This window comes from Silurus aristotelis (assembly GCF_946808225.1).
Source record: "Silurus aristotelis genome assembly, chromosome: 10".
In the NCBI taxonomy this organism is placed as follows: domain Eukaryota; kingdom Metazoa; phylum Chordata; class Actinopteri; order Siluriformes; family Siluridae; genus Silurus; species Silurus aristotelis.
Window position 1 is genome coordinate 20,825,459 of NC_139583.1, and position 21,122 is coordinate 20,846,580.

General features: G+C 36.3%; 1 protein-coding gene across 1 annotated transcript in view; it reads left to right on the top strand.

Moving 5' to 3' along the window:
- The window catches only part of LOC310732386 (SH3 and multiple ankyrin repeat domains protein 2-like), a 125,631-nt gene that overhangs the window by 57,941 nt on the left and 46,568 nt on the right, over positions 1 to 21,122 (top strand). The window contains exons 10-15 of the mRNA XM_083552841.1: positions 626 to 692; positions 9,519 to 9,759; positions 13,510 to 13,649; positions 14,773 to 14,886; positions 15,199 to 15,280; positions 20,464 to 20,546. Of these exons, the coding sequence (XP_083408967.1) occupies positions 626 to 692; positions 9,519 to 9,759; positions 13,510 to 13,649; positions 14,773 to 14,886; positions 15,199 to 15,280; positions 20,464 to 20,546 (727 nt within the window). The remainder of the gene's footprint in view (positions 1 to 625; positions 693 to 9,518; positions 9,760 to 13,509; positions 13,650 to 14,772; positions 14,887 to 15,198; positions 15,281 to 20,463; positions 20,547 to 21,122) is intronic.

Sequence of the window (21,122 nt, forward strand, 5' to 3'; positions counted from 1 at the left end):
CTGAATAGACATTTCAAACTATATCAAAATACCGATAGATAGATAGATAGATAGATAGATAGATAGATAGATAGATAGATAGATAGATAGATAGATAGATAGATAGATAGATAGATAGATAGATAGATAGATAGATAGATAGATAGATAGATAGATATTCATTCATTCATTCATTTTCTCCCGCTTATCCGTAATCCGGGTCGCGGGGGCAGCAGTCTAAGCAGGCCCCCGCCTTCGACTGCTGCCCAATCCTCACAGCACCGTCCCTTACGGTCCCTCCTGCAGGTGGTGAGCCCACGGGAAGGATGGATGGATGGATGGATGGATGGATGGATGGATGGATGGATGGATGGATGGATGGATGGATAGATAGATAGATAGATAGATAGATAGATAGATAGATAGATAGATAGATAGATAGATAGATAGATAGATAGATAGATAGATAGATAGATAGATAGATAGATAGATTACTGAGATATTTTAAATGCAAAAATAATAAAGATGTAAAAATCTCAGCCCTAATTCAAATTTTGGCCCAAAAAAAAAATTTAGATAATATGTTTCTGGATACATTGTTTTCTATGTATCTTAAAATGAACACTGCTATTATATGGTGTCTCAGGTGGCCATCATCGCTGGAAATTTTGAGCTTGCAGAGCTGATCAAGAACCACAGAGAAAGTGACGTAGGTGAGTGTCTCTTTCTTACTTTCACACACACGCACGCATGCATGCACGCACACACGCACACACACACACACACACACACACACACACATGACTGATTGCAGTGATGTGTACTAAAGAATATTTTTTTTGCGAAGAGGTTTCAGTTTTCATCATTAATTTATGCAGTGTTGAAATCATTGAAATCATGTGCTGAAACATTGTTATGCATTATTATATACTGTATGTAACTATTTTATTGTAATGTATACGAAACATTAAAAGACTGTATATGTAACAACACAGAAACATTAGACTGGGGACTTAAAGGTGCTAAACATAACTGAATCAAGAGCAAAGCATGAACACATCATAAGACCTAATGAGACAATACATGAACAGATACAAACTAAGAAACCCAGAAAAAAACATTAAGACAGAGGTTGAAAAAGTGTTTCAATTTAAGATGAAAACAATAACCTACATGATGTCAGGCTAGAAGAACATTCTAGAAATGCATAGAAAGAAAAAAAGACTTGAATCATAAAAAATAATCCATTACATTGGGATGGTAGAAAACCTTTAAATATCAATACTATATACAAAATATGAAACATGTTTAAATAAAACAATATCATAAATAATATAAAATATATAATATATAATGCAGTATATAACTCTAAAAGGTACTTTACACTTATTACATGTATACTTTACAGTCCATAGTTCTATCAAATTAGAGCGAAAAGAACAAAGTGTGTGTGTGTGTGTGTGTGTGTGTGTATTATTAAACTACCATGGCCGCAGGAAGTGGGGGTGCTGGGGGTGCTGCCCCCTATTGGCGAGAGAGAGATTTTTTTTAAATGTAGGCCTATTAAAAATATTTTGCACAATTTATAAATTCCTTATGAATATTTTAGGAAATGATTTTGACACACGTAGGCTATTAAGTGTATTTTGGATTTTAATTTAATTATTTTGATTATTTTAATTATATTGATTTTTCAAGTTCATTTGTAAAGCGCGTTTCACACGCGAGGGTGATTTTAGTTTGGCTTTCTCTGGCAGCGCGCAAACATAGCCTAAATGCCTTGCCATTGTGGAAGATAAAATTAGCTCTTCGTACCTTTTACAACAACATAAAGATATCAGAAAAAGAGATCGGTGGTCTCTTTCCTGCTCGTGTTCCACATCCCTCTCAAAGCGCAGAGCGGTAGGCTATAACGCGTCTTTGTGTGGAAATATAAAACTGTTTTGTTTCTTTGTTTTTTTAATGGATTCAACTTTATTATATTATGTAAGTTACCAGTATTTACTGATATTTATTTCAATGCTTTACAGGCTTTAGTGTGTTGTTTCTTTGGGTTTTTTTCTTTTTTTATTATTATTTAAAAAAAAAAAACAACCACCGCAACAACGCCGGTATTTGGTCCATTACCACCGCGGTGGTAAAAAAAAAAAAAAAGTGCCATCGTCACAGCCCTATGTTATTTTTTAAAATGTATTCTAAATAGGCCCATAGGCTCATAGGTTTTTTTGTCAAAAAAAATATTTATATAATTTCACAGCAACCCCTGTTCAAAATTACTTCCAGCGGCCCTGTAAACTACAGTTCTCATCTCTCTCATCTCATCCACCAGGTAACAATAACTGAGAGAGAGAGAGAGAGAGAGAGAGAGAGAGAGAGAGAGAGAGAGAGAGAGAGAGAGAGAGAAAAGAAAGAAAGAAAGAAAGAAAGAAAGAAAGATCCATTTTACATCATTACAAGACAGACAGACAGACAGACAGATAGATATTAAACAAACAGACAGACAGACAGACAGACAGACAGACAGACAGATAGATAGATAGATATTAAACAAACAAAGAAAGAAGCCATAGTTAATCCGTGCTTCACAGCTGGCCAGCAGGCGGAATGAGAAGCTGCAGTTTAAGAGGTTTATATTCTGATCAGGCAGCATCATGGAAACAAACTCGTACATCAAGAAGTCCTGATGCTTTGTACCTGTCCATTTATCTCTCCTTATTCCCATTTGCCTTGTTTTCCTTATTTATTAACCTAATTTATTGTTTAATCTATGGACTTTACCTGTGATGGGAATGTACAATATTCACCATGGGTTCCTCTTTCTGCTCAGAAAAAGGTGCGTTTAAGGATTACTATAGTTATTGGAAATGTTGCAACAGTTAAAATAGTTATTTGTAATGTTATTTCTTGATATTGCATAACAGTTTTTAAGTAATATTTGTATCCATTACACATCTAAGTGTGATATTTTTATTCATTAGAAATTACGTCATTGATAATGGAGATCTACACTGTGTTTTAGAAGTTCCTGTATGTTACTGTTTTAAGAAAATATACTGTTTATTATTGAGTAAAAACGAAATGTATGATTTGTACTGTAAATGTACTGTAGTTTTTTTAGTCTTTCACCTGAATCATGGCACAATGCAAATAGAATCGTTATTTTCAGAAAAAACAGACACAGTGAGATTTTGCTGATGTTTTGGTTTAATGATGCAAAAGCCTGAGTGAAGTACAGAGAGCTGCTTTTAATTTAGTCATTTATTAAAAACCTGAAGTCAGCAGATCTCTATTACTGTAAAAACTCTAATTCACCAGATTTAACTCACAAGTTAAATGAAATCTCAAAACTGAAGTTTATCAGATTTATGTCCAGATTTAGCAACATTAGTTAATCTAACCATCTTATTAAACATGCCTTAATGATCATTTTGACTGTTAAGCAGTAAGTTATTAAATTTTACCTCTCCACCTATATTATTGTAACCAAGTTTGCTAGTAAGCTAGCAAAATGTGGTCTATGTAAATAACATGCATAATTAACAGCAAGCTGTATAACATTAGGCTGTAATATTGTGTAAAAAACTGGTAGCAAAGTTCAACAGCATGCTACATTCAGGCTAACATATTGCCCAAAGAAGTAGACACAGTCACTATCATGCTAACTAGCCTTAACTCAACGACAATGTAATGTAAACCTGTCCCATACTGTTGTGAGAAAATACTGGGATGGGCTGTTTGATTTTGTGCAGATTCCAATTCAGTGCTGAAGCATTCAAATAGCTGCTGCTTTAAATTAATCCTCAGCATCGATTTGTATGATTTAGTTAAAAATAAATAAGATGAAATTAAATCAATCAGAGATGGGAGATACCATATAAGATAAGATGAAGGATGGATGAATGAATAAAAGGAGGAATAAATGAAAGAACATCAAGACATAGTAATAGACATATGCTAAACGAGTCAGTGGGAAAGAGAGTGGCAGAGAGTGAGAGAGAGAGAGTGAGACTGGGGGGATCTTTTACAGGATACTGCCAGCTGCAGGCAAATCATGATCTGTGCTGTATCACGGTCCCTGACTTACACTCTTTTTATTGCTATTTTATTTTTTCTTCTCTTATTGTGACATCATTTGGGAGAATGAATCTATATAAGTGAATGCCAATGGAGTAAAAATGAAATCTTTTTACTGTGCGTTAAAGAGAGACGGTAAGGGGAATGCTTTAACAATGTTGCAGCATTACTTAATTTATATTTACTCTCTCTCTTTCTATTTCTCTTTCTCACTCTCTCTCTTTTTGATTTTAGCATTTTTCTGTCTGTCTCATAATGACAAACCCAGATTACACTTTGAGATGTGTTATCTGCAATTCTTGCGCTCAATAAGAACTAAAATAGAAATGGGGGAAATCGTTTCCTACACAGGGAAAAAAATCTTTGTATTTAGTTTCTAATTTCTTATAAGTATTAATTGTAACTACATACAGATATCACACTTGGATTTAAAAGATCAAATGGATACCGTTACTTATTACAGTGTCTGAAGTGGGTTCTTTAGTTTTTTCATGAACGTTATCTAGTCTTTCTCTGGATTGTTGCAGTGAGTCTGTGCCTACACTGAGGTGATTTTTGCTCTTGGCTGTCTGCTCATCAAGGTTGTAAAGAGTGACTATTTGAGTGAGGGTAACCTTCCTTCCAGCTTTTACCAGTCTGGCTAACGATTTTGTTATAACTATTCTCTTCACAACAAGGCATTTCCACTTGCAGTACTGCTAGAAGTTATGTTCGATTGTTTAATTTTTAAAGTACTCTACAGGCAAGCCAAACATGAAATGCAGGGTCTGATGGGAGACCAGTGGCTCTAGGTATACTCCTGACACAACCAATTCTGGTATTGAACACACAAATTTCTGAACTGTTACTCAAATATTTCATAAATAAATCCCTTTCAATGACTCAGAAAACATGCAAAAGGTTGAATTTGTTAAATTAGTGCAGACCAATCAAACCAGTTAAGGTGGGTTATTGGTTAAGAATTCGCAGCGTTGCAAAAATGCTGTGTTTGGGTCTAAAAGGAAGTTTATCCAGCAATAAGCTACTTTACTGAATTATTTGCTATACTATGTAAGAAGTTACAGCACTTTAAAGGCAACCCATATACTAAAATGTATTTAAACCAGCCACTAACAAACAAACCATGCTTAATGTCACTTAGATCAACTTTCCCCCATTCCTGATGTTTGATGTGAACATTAAATGAAACTCTTTATCTGTATCTATATGACTAGCATAGCTTCTTTTACTATTTACCTATTTTAGATTTAGAGCTCGTTTAGAGAACTGCAGAGTCAAACTTCAAACATCAATCATACCTCTGGGAACGGTTTAGATTAAATTTCTGACTGAAAAATCACATTAATTTGTGCCATCTAATGGGAAATCAAATCAAGCACATAGGTTAGTAACTTGTCATTCATGGCTTATGTGAACCTCATCAGAGTTTGGGCAATTACTGAAGATAATTATGAAGGCAAAGTGTTCAGGGGAAAATTTCCACATACTCTGTAATGAAAAAACTTGTTTGTGTGGGGATTCATTGTGTTAAATGAACACAATTTATAAGGTGTTTTCTGCTCCCCTTAACCATTTACCAGCTATTAGGTGTTGAATGATACACACAATTTTAAAGTCTGTGAGATTATTCATCATCCAGGGATTATTTATCTATTAACAGCAACTACATTTCAGATCAGACACTGAACCATGTCACATGACTGAACTCATTTACTAGTTGTTGTTATCAGCTGCATTTCTTGCCCCAGGATATGTTTTAAGTTTTTTATGTCAAGTTGTATTTTTGTCTTTTATGTTAGCACAGTAAATAAAAGGCACCAGCATCTGTTTGTATACTAACTCACACTGTACAGTGATATGTTTGCACAATTAATAACTCTGACTTTAAAATGTCTCATAGCTAAAATGTCAAATCAAATTAGCCCTGCTTTTTATGAAGACCAGGGAACTGGCTGTGAAGCTTCAAAATTAAGAAGGTTATTGGCACATTGGCATGACCTTCTTTAGAGTATTTTGGACTGTAGCAAATTGGAATACATTTATACACAACCCAGACACTATAAGATGAATGATAAACAAGAAGGGCAAATGTCACAGAAGTGTCTAAGAGTCCATCGACAAAACTTCACAAAGGTTACAGTGGTCACAGAAAGAAAGAGTAGAGTGCAATTTCATCAGGTCTTCACTAGTCTGAGCACTAGGAAGAATGTTTTTGGGTTTGTTGAGACTTGAATCATAGGCTAAATCACAATGTTTGGCCCAAACTTATTACAACATACAGGTAAAACCATTCCTACTACACATGCTGGAAATCTTGTTGCCATCACAAGCAGCACAGAGAAACCAAATGTAAGCAAATAGATGTGTGTTGATGGGGTTCCCAAAAAGAGTTGCATTGAGAAATTAAAGAAAGTATACAAAATCAAAATGTGCAAATCCTAGAGACCCATGCTAGAAAACCTAAATCTGTAATTACAGCGAACCACAACTGACAATGAGTGGATGTCAATGTTTTATTGCCATAAAACGTTATGCCAATGTTATGCTAATGTTTTAATCACCTTCATTTTAAAGCTTCACAGACAGTTTCAGACATCTTAAAGTCAGAGGTATTTATTGTACAATCATATCACTGGGCAGTGTGTCATTATACGAATGGAGGCGGAAACAGATGCGTTTTATTTTCAGTAATAAAATGTTTTTATTATTGTCAGATAATTCTTTAAACATACTTTAGTTAAATTCAATTTCTATAATATTTAATACATGCTTGAATATGATGCATCAAAAAAAGGAAAAAAAAAAGGTTTGGTTGCTAGGTTCTAGTTCCAGTTCATATGTTATACAAATGTAATACAAAAAGACATTAAACTGGTTCAAATTTTTTAAGCATTGTGATTTTTTAGGTCTGCGCCCTAACCAACTTCCTTCAACCTTGTTTTAAAACTATCCCAATTTAGCATAAAACACTGCGACCTTGGCAACACAACCCTGCAGGTGTGACTCTCAACAGGGTTTATCTGAAGTCATGCAGCGTTCTGTAGCTCAAACCTGTCTTCTTCTCTGTACTGAGTTGCATCCTTCATCTGCAGTTGTTAACAAAGCTACAATAATATGGCTGAAATTGTAGCATTGTACTTGAGAGTATTTCATTCCAGAGAGTAAAAAGTCCACTGGTAAAGATAACAATTAATAACTTTGTATTGTGTGTGGATATACGTAATGGGATTGTTGGTCAAGGTAGAAATTCTTATCATACTATATCTGGTGACCGGGGGGGGGGGGGGGGTGTAGTGGGTATGGGGGGAGATTATATCAAATATATGCATGGTTGTGATTCATTTCAGGTGCTGTAGTGATCACAACCAGGTCATATTATACAACAATTGTATGAAAAAAATTTAAACAGTCTGTCATTTAAGACACAATATGGCTAAATGTTCTGTTCATTTACTTATAGTGGAAATAATCCCAACTAGTATTTCAAATTAATTTGTATTTTCTCATTAACAGGAATATTGGCATTCCTTCTTCTTCTTTTATATATTCCTATAATGTATCACTTGCTAACTGTCACTAACTCTCCTGTATTATCTACAGAATGTAGATGTTTACATATCAAACATATACACGCAACACAGTTCCGAATAATGGACACTCTTAGGACACTGCTTCACTCGATGACATTAACTGCCTGGAACTAACTGTTGCATAACACTTAAATGTATATAAGTGTAACGATTGATTTATACCATAAAGCTTAGCTCAAAAAGATTGGCCATGAATAGATTGGATATGCAAATCACAGACAAATGTGGACAAATTTGTTAACAAAATTTGTCCACAAAAAAATATAATTAAACATTTTGAAATATAATGATGTTTCACTCATCTTATTAAAAAAGTTGCGAAAATATGTTTTAATAAGCCTCAAAACTTCTGGAAAGAATGTCCTCTGACAGATAAATCAAAACTAGGGTTTTCTTGCATACCATTTATATGTTCTCAGATACAAAATTGAAGCTTTTAAAGAAAAGAACTAAAAGGAAAGTAAAGAAAAGAATTATGGTGTTTTAAATTAGATAAATTATCAGGACACTTAACGGATGTTTCCACACGGAAGGTTAATGAAGTGATACCGGAGGAACTGTACCTCTTCTACATTTCATATGGATTACACAATCAGAGAATATTATTTTTCCATGTGAATTGGTTTATTTAAAAGACATTTATTTAATAGACATTTTGAACTTGTGATTGCATCTGAAGGTTGGGCAAAAAATGATATGGTTAAAAAAGTAATTTTTGTCCATGCCTTTTTTTCCAATTGTTTAATTATTTTCAATATTTTGTTGAATCAAAAATCAAGTTATTTAAGATTTTGTATTAAATATGGAACAAACGGTGATGGACATTGATTTTTGTTCCTTTCAAGTTGTTTCAGTAACAATTGTAGGTTCTTCTTAGCAAAGACTGATTACATTTGCATACATTTCTTCATAAGGACTGCAGCGCTGCCTGATATTCTCATTTTGACTTCTAAATATAAAACTCTTCATACCTGATCAGACAGAAAAAGAAAGGCAAGGCTATTTTTAGGTACTGATGATGAGAGAACCTGAAGGTCAGGATGTAATGGGGTGCATGTAAGAATTTTATCAAATCCTCTAACAGCATCTTTTTTTTCCCCCAACTACAATTCCTCATAACCTCAGCTCTCCCAGGCGTCCTTGTGACTTTGGCATATTTGATGTTTCTCCTCAGTTAGTAGCTGTAACAAAGAGCAGTCAGTTAATCATCCAAACCCCATCTTGCTGTGGTTTTTCAGACAGATGTTGTGAGAGAGATTTTGAAACATATTTTTATACTAAGGATTAAAATTTTCCTGCTTTTATTTACCATTGTATCTCAGGAACCTGGTTAGAGTACAGTTACTCCAAACAATTACCCAGGTTGGTTAATACCAGCAGAATTGGTATTTATAGATGTAAAACTTCTTAATTATTATGTATCTAAATATTTATTATATTATTAGTAGTAGTAGAAGTAGTAGTATAGCTACACTGCATTATAGCAGCTTCCTCACTAAACACATTTTTCAGATTCTGAAAAAAAAAATATTTTTATAAAAAAAATATAGCTTAGGCAAACAAAGGAACAAATGCAAGAGAAACTATAATCGGAAATAAAACAGGGAATCAATGTGACACAATCAATGTTTTCGCTTTTGTTTTTTTTCACACACAGCATGTATTTCAAATAATGATTTCTTTTTATATCAAGATTTGTACACTGATCTACTGTACTGAATTGTGTATGCTGAATATTGTCCACTATAATGCTATAGAATTACATAATAGTGAACTATAAAAACAAAACATTGTGAATGCAAAAAAAAATTATAATAATTCTGAAAATATATTAATATTATTGTTATTGTACATTCTTTCCTGTTTTTTTTTCAGTGCCTTTCCTTGAGGCTCCTTCCTACTCCAGGCGTCGCCGTGCCCCTCATCATTTGGTGCCTCCACGTGTGCTGCTGCGCTCCAACAGTGAAAATCACCTCCAAATGCATCCCCGACACACAACCACACAATTACACATACACACCAGCCCTAATGGCACAGTGAGCACCAGAACCGCACCACGCAGCCGCTCACCCTCGCTCAGCCGTCTGGGAGAGGAACAACATAGACTACAACACAGGTGACACACACACGCACATACATACATACATTTGCATATAATTCTATAATATATAAATATTTTTTTCTGGTACATTTTAAATGTGATGCATACTGTTCAACTATAGCGATGTCTATACCTACAGCTAACTTCAGTAACTAAAAGCAAATATAATGCCTTTTTCAGTTTTTATTGTTTGTGTATTTTTTTAACACTGCAATTTGTGTAAAAGAAATCTTGTGGACCAGCAATGTGTCGACACAAGAATAAAGCAAACACCTCTCTATCATTATGGGGACATTTGGACATCAGTAGAGATCAAGATTAAATCATCAAACACACTAGAGCCACAATTTATCTGTGGCTCTCTCTCTCTCTAAACACACACACACAAACAATCCACACAGAGAGTACAAATCTAGTCATTACTGCTTTGTGTGTGTGTGTGTGTGTGTGTGTGTGTGTGTGTGTGTGTGTGTGTGTGTGTGTGTGTGTGTGTGTGTGTGTGTGTGAGAGAGAGAGAGAGAGAGAGAGAGAGAGAGAGAGAGAGAGAGAGAGAGAGATTCTCCCATTTCTGTTTTGTGTTTATTGGGGTTTTTGTGTGTAAAATGAAGGATTAACCTGACTATCATCATTGGAGAGGATTAAGAAGATTAGTGGTAGTGTCTGTAATGTGTGTAAATGTGGACATGTTTTTATGTTTTTGGTGGGGAACAAAGATGGGAGTATCCGGGATTTGATCTTAGCAGGTCTCTGTTAAAAAAACAAACATAAGAATCCCTCTGGTAAAAGATTAGTGTTTGATTTTTGTAAAACATCATTAAATAGCTCTAGTAGGTACAGTATGTCAATGGACATCATTAATTCGATTCATTTTTATTTGTATAGCGCTTTTAACAAAGAACATCGTCTCAAAGCAGCTTTACACAGATAATGTGGTGATAAAAATGAATAAGATGTTCTTTATAAGTGTTTGTCCCTGGTGGCGACTTTACTTGTTAGTAATACAAGTGTGTGTGTGTGTGTGTGTGTGTGTGTGTGTGTGTGTGTGTGCGTGTGCGTGTGCGTGTGCATGTGTGCACTGATATTAAGGGTTTTATTTGCCATGGCCACAAAGCCTCAGAACTGATTAAGTTGTGACATTCTGACCTCTATGTAGATTAAATTCAGACATATGGTCACACACTGTCGCTCTCTTTCTCTCTCTCTCTCTCTCTCTCTCTCTCTCTCTCTCTCTCTCTCTCTCTCTCTCTCTCTCACACACACACACACACACACACACACACACACACACACACACACACACACACACACACACACGGAAAGGTTTTTTTCTGTAATCAACACATATGAAAAGCGGGGAAGCGGTAGCTCAATGGTAAAGGTGCTGGGTTACTGATCGGAAGGTCAGTGGTTCAACCCTTGGTTTCGCCAAGCTGCAACTCTTGGCCCCTTAAAACCTTCTGTGCTTCACAGAGTGTGAGAAAGAGAGAGAGAGACAGTGTGTGACCATATGTCTGAATTTAAACAAGTTGGAATACGTTGAAAAATGCATTTTGCTGTAATGTATATTTGATAAATAATGGCTTAGTAATAATTTGCAGGTTGTATATTGCACACAGCAGCACAGCTGTTAAATTCTTTTTTATCATTTTAAGGTATGCTTTCGTGAGATTTTTCAATATCCAGGTCAATGCTTTTCTCTCTATCTCTGCAAAACCTAATTGTGCCCTGTCGTTTTCTAACACGAAACGTTGCGCTACAGACAATTTCCAAAAGATGGCGCTCTCACATCAGTTCACTGTAGAGAAACTCGGATGTCTTTTACACGCATTCACACAATGCACGACTAACTGAAGTACTGTCGTGCTTGATAAGATTGGAATTCATTATAAAGTTCTTATTTTGATGCGATTTAAATATTATGATAGATCAATCGAATCAAAAGATAGATAGATAGATAGATAGATAGATAGATAGATAGATAGATAGATAGATAGATAGATAGATAGATAGATAGATAGATAGATAGATAGATAGTCAGATAGATAGTCAGATAGATAGATGCAGATACGTGTAAACTTATATAAACATCAGAGAAATCAATGTTCCATTTATCATGCATCCATTTCTCCATGACCTTGAAACTTAGATTAGGGGAAGTGGGAGCTCAGTGGTTAATAAAGCTCTGGGTTACTGATCAGAATGTTTGTGGTTTAAACCCTGGTATCAACAGGTTGCCACTTTTTGGGCCCTTGAGTAAGGCCCTTAACTCTGTGCTCCAGGGGTACATGTGACAAGTATAAAGCACCTTACTTTCACCTTTCTTTTTCTTTATTTACTTACAAAATGCACTTTCCTGTTTGCAGTGGTGATGGACAGGTTGACGGACGAGGTCAGACAGGAGTCTCCATGAACTATGATGTTTGCGGATGATATTGTGATTTGTGGTGAGAGTAGGGAGCAGGTTAAGAAGAGCATGGAGAGGTGGAGGTACACGTTGGAGAGAAGGGGAATGAAAGTCAGTAGGGGTAAAACAGAGTACATGTGTGTGAATGAGAGGGAGGGCAGTGGAGGTGTGCGTTCGAAGGGAGAAGAGGTGGAGGAGTTCAGGTACCTGGGGTCAACAGTGCAAAGTAATGGAGAGTGTGTTAGAGAAGTGAAGAAAAGATGCAGGCAGGGTGGAGTGGGGGAAAAAGAGTGATAGCAGGAGTGATTTGTGATAGTAGGGTATCTGGAAAGGGAAAGTTTATAGGACTGTGGTGAGACCTGCGATGTGGTATGGTTTAAAAACAGTGGCATTGAGTGGAAGACAGGAGGTGGAGCTGGAAAATGTTGAGATTTTCATTGGGAGTGACGAGGATGTACAGGATTAGAAATGAGTTTATGGGAGAACCCGAAAGAAGAAAAAGAAGACTTACAAAATATAATTGCACATCCATATTGTAATGTGGAGAAGCAGACCAACCACGTATTTAAACATGGATTATAATCCTGTAATTCTGTAGACTGATACTAAAAAGATCATACAGGCATTTTATCATTATTATTATAATTATTATATTTTTTATTTATTTATTTATTTTATTTTTATTTAATGTTTGTTTTTTTATTGATTCTATTTTTTATATCATGGTGTATGGTTACAATACATAATACATAATTCTGATAATATATAATCATACAGTATTAATGTGTTCTGGATCAATTCAAATAAGTTTTTGCACAGAGTAAAATTTGTGTGTGCTCTTTTTCTGATTCAGTGCTGCTACTTTTTGCTAGTCTGAGACATGATTTTGTATAATTATGAGGGATTACACTCACCGCTCAGGTAACACTCACACCCATTGTGAGTTTCTCACAATTTCGCAAAAAGTAAGAGCTAATTGTAGAGGACAGCACAGATTCAGCATTTTTAACCACAATACAAATATTATAATTTGAACTACATGGCATTATATTATACTTAAAATGTGCTAGTATTTGCATTTATCATAAGCCACAGCTCCCATTTCACAAATTAAAGAAAACCTCACATTATTTGTAAGTAATAACTAAATTAATTTGCGCATTACCCACTGGTCTCTTTTCTGCATACAGACCTCAGCAAAGAAGAGCAGTCCCATTGTGTATTATGAAGAAAGATAATAGTTAAATGTAATAGTTATGTCTCAGTGGATAACTTAATGTTTTATCCACACTCAAAATTTAGTCCCTAAATAAGATCCTGCATTTGAGCAAATTTAATTCTCTCCTTCCTATCTTTCTCAGAGCAAACACAAGTCTTGATGGTTTGGGGTCAAGAAGGAAGCTGTACAGTGCCGTCCCCGGTCGAAATTTTGTTGCAGTGCGATCCTATCAGCCTCAGGCAGAGGGAGAAATTACACTGTATAAAAATGATAGGGTCAAAGGTCAGTACACCCCCACAGACACATACACACACATACACATATATCTCAAATCACATATTTATATATGATACAATGTTCACATGTACACAGCTGTTTATATATATATGTTCCGTCCCGGACTATTAAATGGAATGAGTTCCGTACATCATGTGCATTTTCTCACAATACATTATGGTTACCAGTTGAATTTATACACCTTTCATTTATGTACTAAAGCATACTGGGTTATTTACTAATCTCCTAGATTAATACATAGTAAACAAGCATGTCAAACCTACAGTCCACAACCAAGTAAAGGTTTTTATCTGGCCTATCAAATGAATTTAACATCCATATAATACATTAAATACCCTTAGTCCACTTGCCATGCATACAAATTCAAGATCAAAATTGCCTTATTTTTACCAGAAAATGGTACATTTCCCGAGTTTAAACATTTGCTAGGTTTTCTGTTTTACTGTAAATAAATTATAGGTTTATGAAATGTACAATTTATTGCATAATGTTTTTCTCCTAAAACATCCCAACTTCAAAATGGGTTTGTACATGGTTTACACCTTGTGCTATATGATACACAATGTGTTTCTCTGTCACTCTCAGCAGCCGCAAGCAGGTGATATGTAATGCAGATGAGGGGTGAGGTTACTAACTAGTAGAAGCATTTTTATATTTAAGCAGTCACATTCAGCTCCAAAATATTTACCTTTATTTAACATTTACTATTTTTGTTTTGATTAGAAGATATTAAAGAAGTGTTCATAATCATAATAATACAGAATAATTGTATGCCTTATATATTTTGAAACTATGAATGGAATGGATTTACATTTAAAACGTAAATATAAGCGAACAGCTTCTTGTGTAATCTGACACACTTATTTAAGGTAAATTATGACACTGCTCACCCAGAAGTTTATTAGATCACAGCATTTAAGACCCAACTTGTGTGCATTCAGCAACTAAAATGTCATTAAGGCTCTACAACAATCAACACTGTGTTTTAGAAGCATACACATGTTACAAATTGAAGTGGACATCCGAACACCAGTCTGCCTAAGTGTTAAATAACATATCAATAACAATAACAAGACTTGGATGGGGAAATGATTGTCGGCTGTCTCAGTTCTTAGTATTGGTGAAGGTGGCTATTGGGAAGGGAGCACTCGTGGCCGTGTCGGCTGGTTTCCAGCTAATTGTTTGGAAGAAATTCCCACCAAAACCAAAGAGGACAGACCACGTAAGTCCACACACTGGTGTGGCTGATACAGTATCTGTGTTAGTGAATGCACTGTATACACATGACACAGCTTCATGTAGACAGAAAAACTGACTATACAAAAAAATTTAATGGATCATATACACCTTATTTTTGTCTTATAAAAACATGTAAATGAGTTATATTACCATAAGCCACATGTTTAGTAAATAAAAGAAAAATAGCAATGCACTCTAAAAATTTAAAGTCACTAATGTTTTTATGGTTCATTCTTCATTTGTTTCAATGACAACATGTCTCTTTAAGTGTTTTTATGCTTCTGCTTTTCCCCAGAGAGCCGAATAGATCGGACAGATAAAAAGAAGCTATTCAGGCATTACACAGTGGGATCATATGACAGCTTTGATGCCTCCAGGTATGCTCATAAATCCATATTAATTTACAACAAAGTATATATCATATATATATATATATATATATATATATATATATATATATATATATATATATATATATATATATATATATATATATATATATATATATATACAGTGAGGGAAATAAGTATTTGAACACCCAGCGATTTTGCAAGTTCTCCCACTTAGAAATCATGGAGGGGTCTGAAATTGTCATGGTAGGTGCATGTCCACTGTAAGAGACATAATCTAAAAAAAAAAATCTAGAAATCACAATATATTATTTTGTAACTATTTATTTGTATGATACAGCTGCAAATAAGTATTTGAACACCTGTCTATCAGCTAGAATTCTGACCCTTAAAGACCTGTTAGTCTGCCTTTAAAATGTCCACCTCCACTACATTTATAATCCTAAATTAGATGCACCTGTTTGAGGTCGTTAGCTGCATAAAGACACCTGTCCACCCCATACAATCAGTAAGAATCCAACTACTAACATGGCCAAGACCAAAGAGCTGTCCAAAGACACTAGAGACAAAATTGTACACCTCCACAAGGCTGAAAAGGGCTACGGGGAAATTGCCAAGCAGCTTGGTGAAAAAAGGTCCACTGTTGGAGCAATCATTAGAAAATGGAAGAAGCTAAACATGACTGTCAATCTCCCTCGGACTGGGGCTCCATGCAAGATCTCACCTCGTGGGGTCTCAATGATCCTAAGGAAGGTGATAAATCAGCCCAGAACTACACGGGAGGAGCTGGTCAATGACCTGAAAAGAGCTGGGACCACCGTTTCCAAGGTTACTGTTGGTAATACACTAAAACGTCATGGTTTGAAATCATGCATGGCACGGATGGTTCCCCTGCTTAAACCAGCACATGTCCAGGCACGTCTTAAGCTTGCCAATGACCATTTGGATGATCCAGAGGAGTCATGGGAGAAAGTCATGTGGTCAGATGAGACCAAAATAGAACTTTTGGGTCATAATTCCACTAAACGTGTTTGGAGGAAGACGAATGATGAGTACCATCCCAAGAACACCATCCCTACTGTGAAGCATGGGGGTGGTAGCATCATGCTTTGGGGGTGTTTTTCTGCACATGGGACAGGGCGACTGCACTGTATTAAGGAGAGGATGACTGGGGCCATGTATTGCGAGATTTTGGGGAACAACCTCCTTCCCTCAGTTAGAGCATTGAAGATGGGTCGAGGCTGGGTCTTCCAACATGACAATGACCCGAAGCACACAGCCAGGATAACCAAGGAGTGGCTCTGTAAGAAGCATATCAAGGTTCTGGCGTGGCCTAGCCAGTCTCCAGACCTAAACCCAGTAGAGAATCTTTGGAGGGAGCTCAAACTCCGTGTTTCTCAGCGACAGGCCAGAAACCTGACTGATCTAGAGAAGATCTGTGTGGAGGAGTGGCCCAAAATCCCCCCTGCAGTGTGTGCAAACCTGGTGAAAAACTACAGGAAACGTTTGACCTCTGTAACTGCAAACAAAGGCTACTGTACCAAATATTAACATTGACTTTCTCAGGTGTTCAAATACTTATTTGCAGCTGTATCATACAAATAAATAGTTAAAAAATCATACATTGTGATTTCTGGATTTTTTTTTTTAGATTATGTCTCTCACAGTGGACATGCACCTACCATGACAATTTCAGACCCCTCCATGATTTCTAAGTGGGAGAACTTGCAAAACAGCAGGGTGTTCAAATACTTATTTTCCTCACTGTATATATAAATATATGTTGCTTGTAAGACACATTGACATATGCATGTGTTTGCGAGTGTGTGCTTGTGTGTGGGTGGGGTGTGTGTGGGGGGTGTTATGGAGGCACGCTATTTTGGTGGGGTCCAAATGTCCTGACATGGATAGTTCGATTTAAAAGGTTTGAACTTGATCGTTTTTGGATTTAAAAAGACAAAAGGTTTCCTTTAGGTCTCTGAAGTAAAGGCTATGGTTGTATTTAGGTGTTGCATAGAATTAATTAACTGCAGTATTAATAAGCCAGTTTAGGAGGAAGCTGGAGTACATGAGGGGATATCCCCAAAAATGTCATATAAAGAAGTAGCATGGAGTGAAATACTGTGTATGCGAAGAGTGAGATGAGAACCTCCTTTGCTCTGGTTAAAGACTTCCTGGTTGACAAAACAGTGTGTGAAGGTGTGCTGTTGCGGCATGTCATGATTATGCTCCAATGGCTACATTATTTATCAGCCCCACCACTATAATAATTAAAAATTGTATTTTATTTTATTTTATTTACTTTTTTTTACACCTTTTCGATGAATTGTAACACTGATTGCGCCCCAGGCCTAAAATTGGCACAACGACTATATTATCCATCAGCCCCTGCATTATAATTCAGTAATAACCAAAAAAAAGGGAAAAAAAATTAATTCCTGGAAACGAAAATCAGTTTTTTCCTTTTTTATTGCAGTACAAATAAATTCCTTACTGCATAAATTAACACAACCCACAATTAATAAGTGCTTATTTATATGTTGAACGCTTATAATGTTCGCACAGTGCTATATATACGTAGGCCTGTTTTTGCAAGCAGCGAGTCAAATCATTTCATATCATTTTTCATCATTCATCATTTTAGCTAAATCTCTAATGACCTTAGTGGATAAAATACTTTTAAGTGCTTTAAAAAAAAGGAATGGTTTATTTGATGTACTTTCATATTATTATATAATAAGGCATAGTGACAATCCTTCAGGAAATAGGATTTAGCTCTTATCGTAGAAGGTTATGTCACAGATAAAACTTTTATCGGCTTCTCTTTCCTTTTTATTGTTACCTCATATACAGAAATTGATAGGCCAGGAAATAATAAATGGAAGTATGAACTGCCAGTAGTATTTTTCATCCAGTTAGTCAGGCCTAAAAATATGCATGACACCAATACACATACGCATACACACACACAAACATTGTGTTCTCGAGACTGCAAAATTGACACCGACATCAGAAGTGTAAAACCGGTGAAAAACCCAGCTTGTTCTGTCTGATGCAGACATTTATAATATCTATTTCTCCGCAGCACTGACCCAAATGTGCTACTGCAAAGAGATTGGTTTTTAATGAGATAATTCAGCCTGTTTTTTTTTTTTCCAACTCAGGCTGAATTATCTCCAAGAAGGGGGGGTGAAACACAACACTGCGTTAAATATTCATCTGGGTTTTTTCTTTTTCGTTCTTTCTTTTTTTCTTTTTTTTACACGGACAAAAGGTGCTGTTAAATTTTGTATGAACTGCAAACTGTGCAGCTTGAATACAAGAGGAGATAGAGGGATCGGAGGATGAAAAAGAGAAGATCAATAACTGTGAATCGAATATTTGCCTTGTTATAAGAGATGCATTTGGGAAGTTTTTTTTATCATTCTTTTTATAATAACTGATGCACTATTTTGGTTTTTAATTAAACCCAAAGTTCATTTAAATAAATTTCCATTTGAGGTTAACAAGGCTTTACTGAATGAAAGAGAAGTCTGTAGGCTGTATAACTGCAGTAGCTGTGGCTAGCAGTAATGTAGCCTTCACTTCCCTAATCTTTAATGTGTTTGTCTGACTAAAGCGTCATACACTCTATGGCCAAAAGTATTGAGACACCTGACTTTTCCAGTCATATGCAGTTCACAAATCACAAATTTGGAGACAGTAGGATCTCTTTGCATATGGCAGCATTACATTGTCATAATGCCCCTGTGCAAAAAGCCAATTCCATGAAAATATGCTTTTGAACATCTTCCCAGAAGAGTGGAGGTTCTTATAAGAGCACATGGGGATTAAATGTGGAGTGGGATGTTCAAAAAAAGCACAAACAAATTGTCCATATAATGTATCTTACAAAATACTTTTTTCAGTAGATTACAAATACAATATCTAAATCTGGCTTTTTTGCTATAGTTTTATGTTTGTGCAAATTTGGTTTAAAATAAGATCATATCATTGGTAAACACTCCCAAAAAATGGCACTTTGATATTTTCACGCAACCCCATAACAAATCTACGACTGAAGCAGTATTGAGACGTGGCAACTGTCACAGAACTCAAATCAAATCAAAGTATTCAAATCACCAGTGTGTGAAATTTAGGTCACATGACCACCTAAACTTCCATCAGCATGGCATTATTAAAAAGAAGAAAAAAAACAGACTTGGTTGCCAGGGCAACTAAGCATCCTCCGCTCTGTTGCTAGGACTGCGGAAGTCTCTCACACTTACACTAATACACACATACACTCATTCTCGCAGATGTATACTTATTCTCTCTCTTTCTCTCTCTCTTTCTCTCTCTCTCTCTCTCTCTTTCACACACACGCACACACACACACACACACACACACACACACACACACACACACACACACAGAGGAAGCACAGGAAGCAACTCTTAATTTTTTTAAACATGTAATGAGTTTTTTCATTATATATATTTATTCATTTTATTCATATTTATTTATTTTATCCAAAAGTTGTTTACTTTATATAATAAAACTGCACCTATATGTTCAAACTAAAAACGATGCTGACTGAATAAAACGTTATGTAAAAGAGCAAGGGAGAGATAGTGAATTGAAGAGAGAGAGAGAGAGAGAGAGAGAGAGAGAGAGAGAGAGAGAGAGAGAAATGAGCGAGGGAGGGAGGGAAAGAGCAAGAGAGAGAGAGAGAGCGAGTGAGAGTGCGATCCTCTCCTGCTCTTACACACCCGCTTCTTCATGCTGCCAAAAGGATTGCAGGAATGAAAATGTCACCGCTGCTTGTTGGCTGCTGATGACACACACTCACTCGCATGATCCTTGTGCTTGTGTGCTGCCATCACTCCCTGCACTCGTTCTTCCTCTCTGCGTTTCCTCTTGTTCCTCTGCTGCCACTCTTCATCGTTTATTTCATCATTTATTCATCAAGCCGGTGATGGTTGTTTTTAGCGAAGAGGCCTCGGTGAGCGACTCGCTCTCCGAGGGACGGAGGAAAAGAGGGGATGCGTTATCCCCTCCATTAATTTGAAACACAGCCATCCATCCACCCGTCTTTCTTTTCCAATCCTCCTGTCCGTCCTTCCTTACCTTCCATCATGATGAACATGCACTCAGGCCGCAAGGCGGTGGCCATGATGAGGATGATGGGATGCAATAACGGACGCTACGTTCGCAATTTCCTCCGCAGCGACTGCGCCATCGACGAAAAGACCGTGGTGCTGCACAAAAAGGAGAACGAGGGATTCGGCTTCGTGCTGAGAGGAGCAAAAGGTAAGCCAGAGTTCCTACCTTCATCACCATCACCATCCTCCTTACCATCACCAGCTGCAGCATCATCATCCATCTCACAAATCTGCCCTTAGGCACCCACATCATTTCTATATTACTACATTCCACTTTATATCACCATTATCATCAGCATCATTAGTGCTGCCCTTCTAATGAGACACCAAAGACACCCAAACAGCCACAGCATGCATCTAATCCAGAGATTAGCAATCTGGATTGAGATCATGTGTCAATCCAGTCCACATTTTGGATCTGTTTGGGTTTACACTTTCATTCACATCGTCATCATCATCATGATCATCACCGTCATCCCAACTTTAATGATTAGCATTAATCATCACAGACATCAGAGGTGTGGAAAATATCATCACCGTCATTATAAACATCAACATCATCATCATTGGCGTCATCATCATCCTCATCATCACTGACATCATTGCCATGTCAACTCTAATCGCACTATTACACATCATACACAGCGAAACTCCCACATTTTAATCCAAAAGTCTGAATCAATAATCTGGATTAGTTGCATATGTCAGTCAACTCTATCTGCTT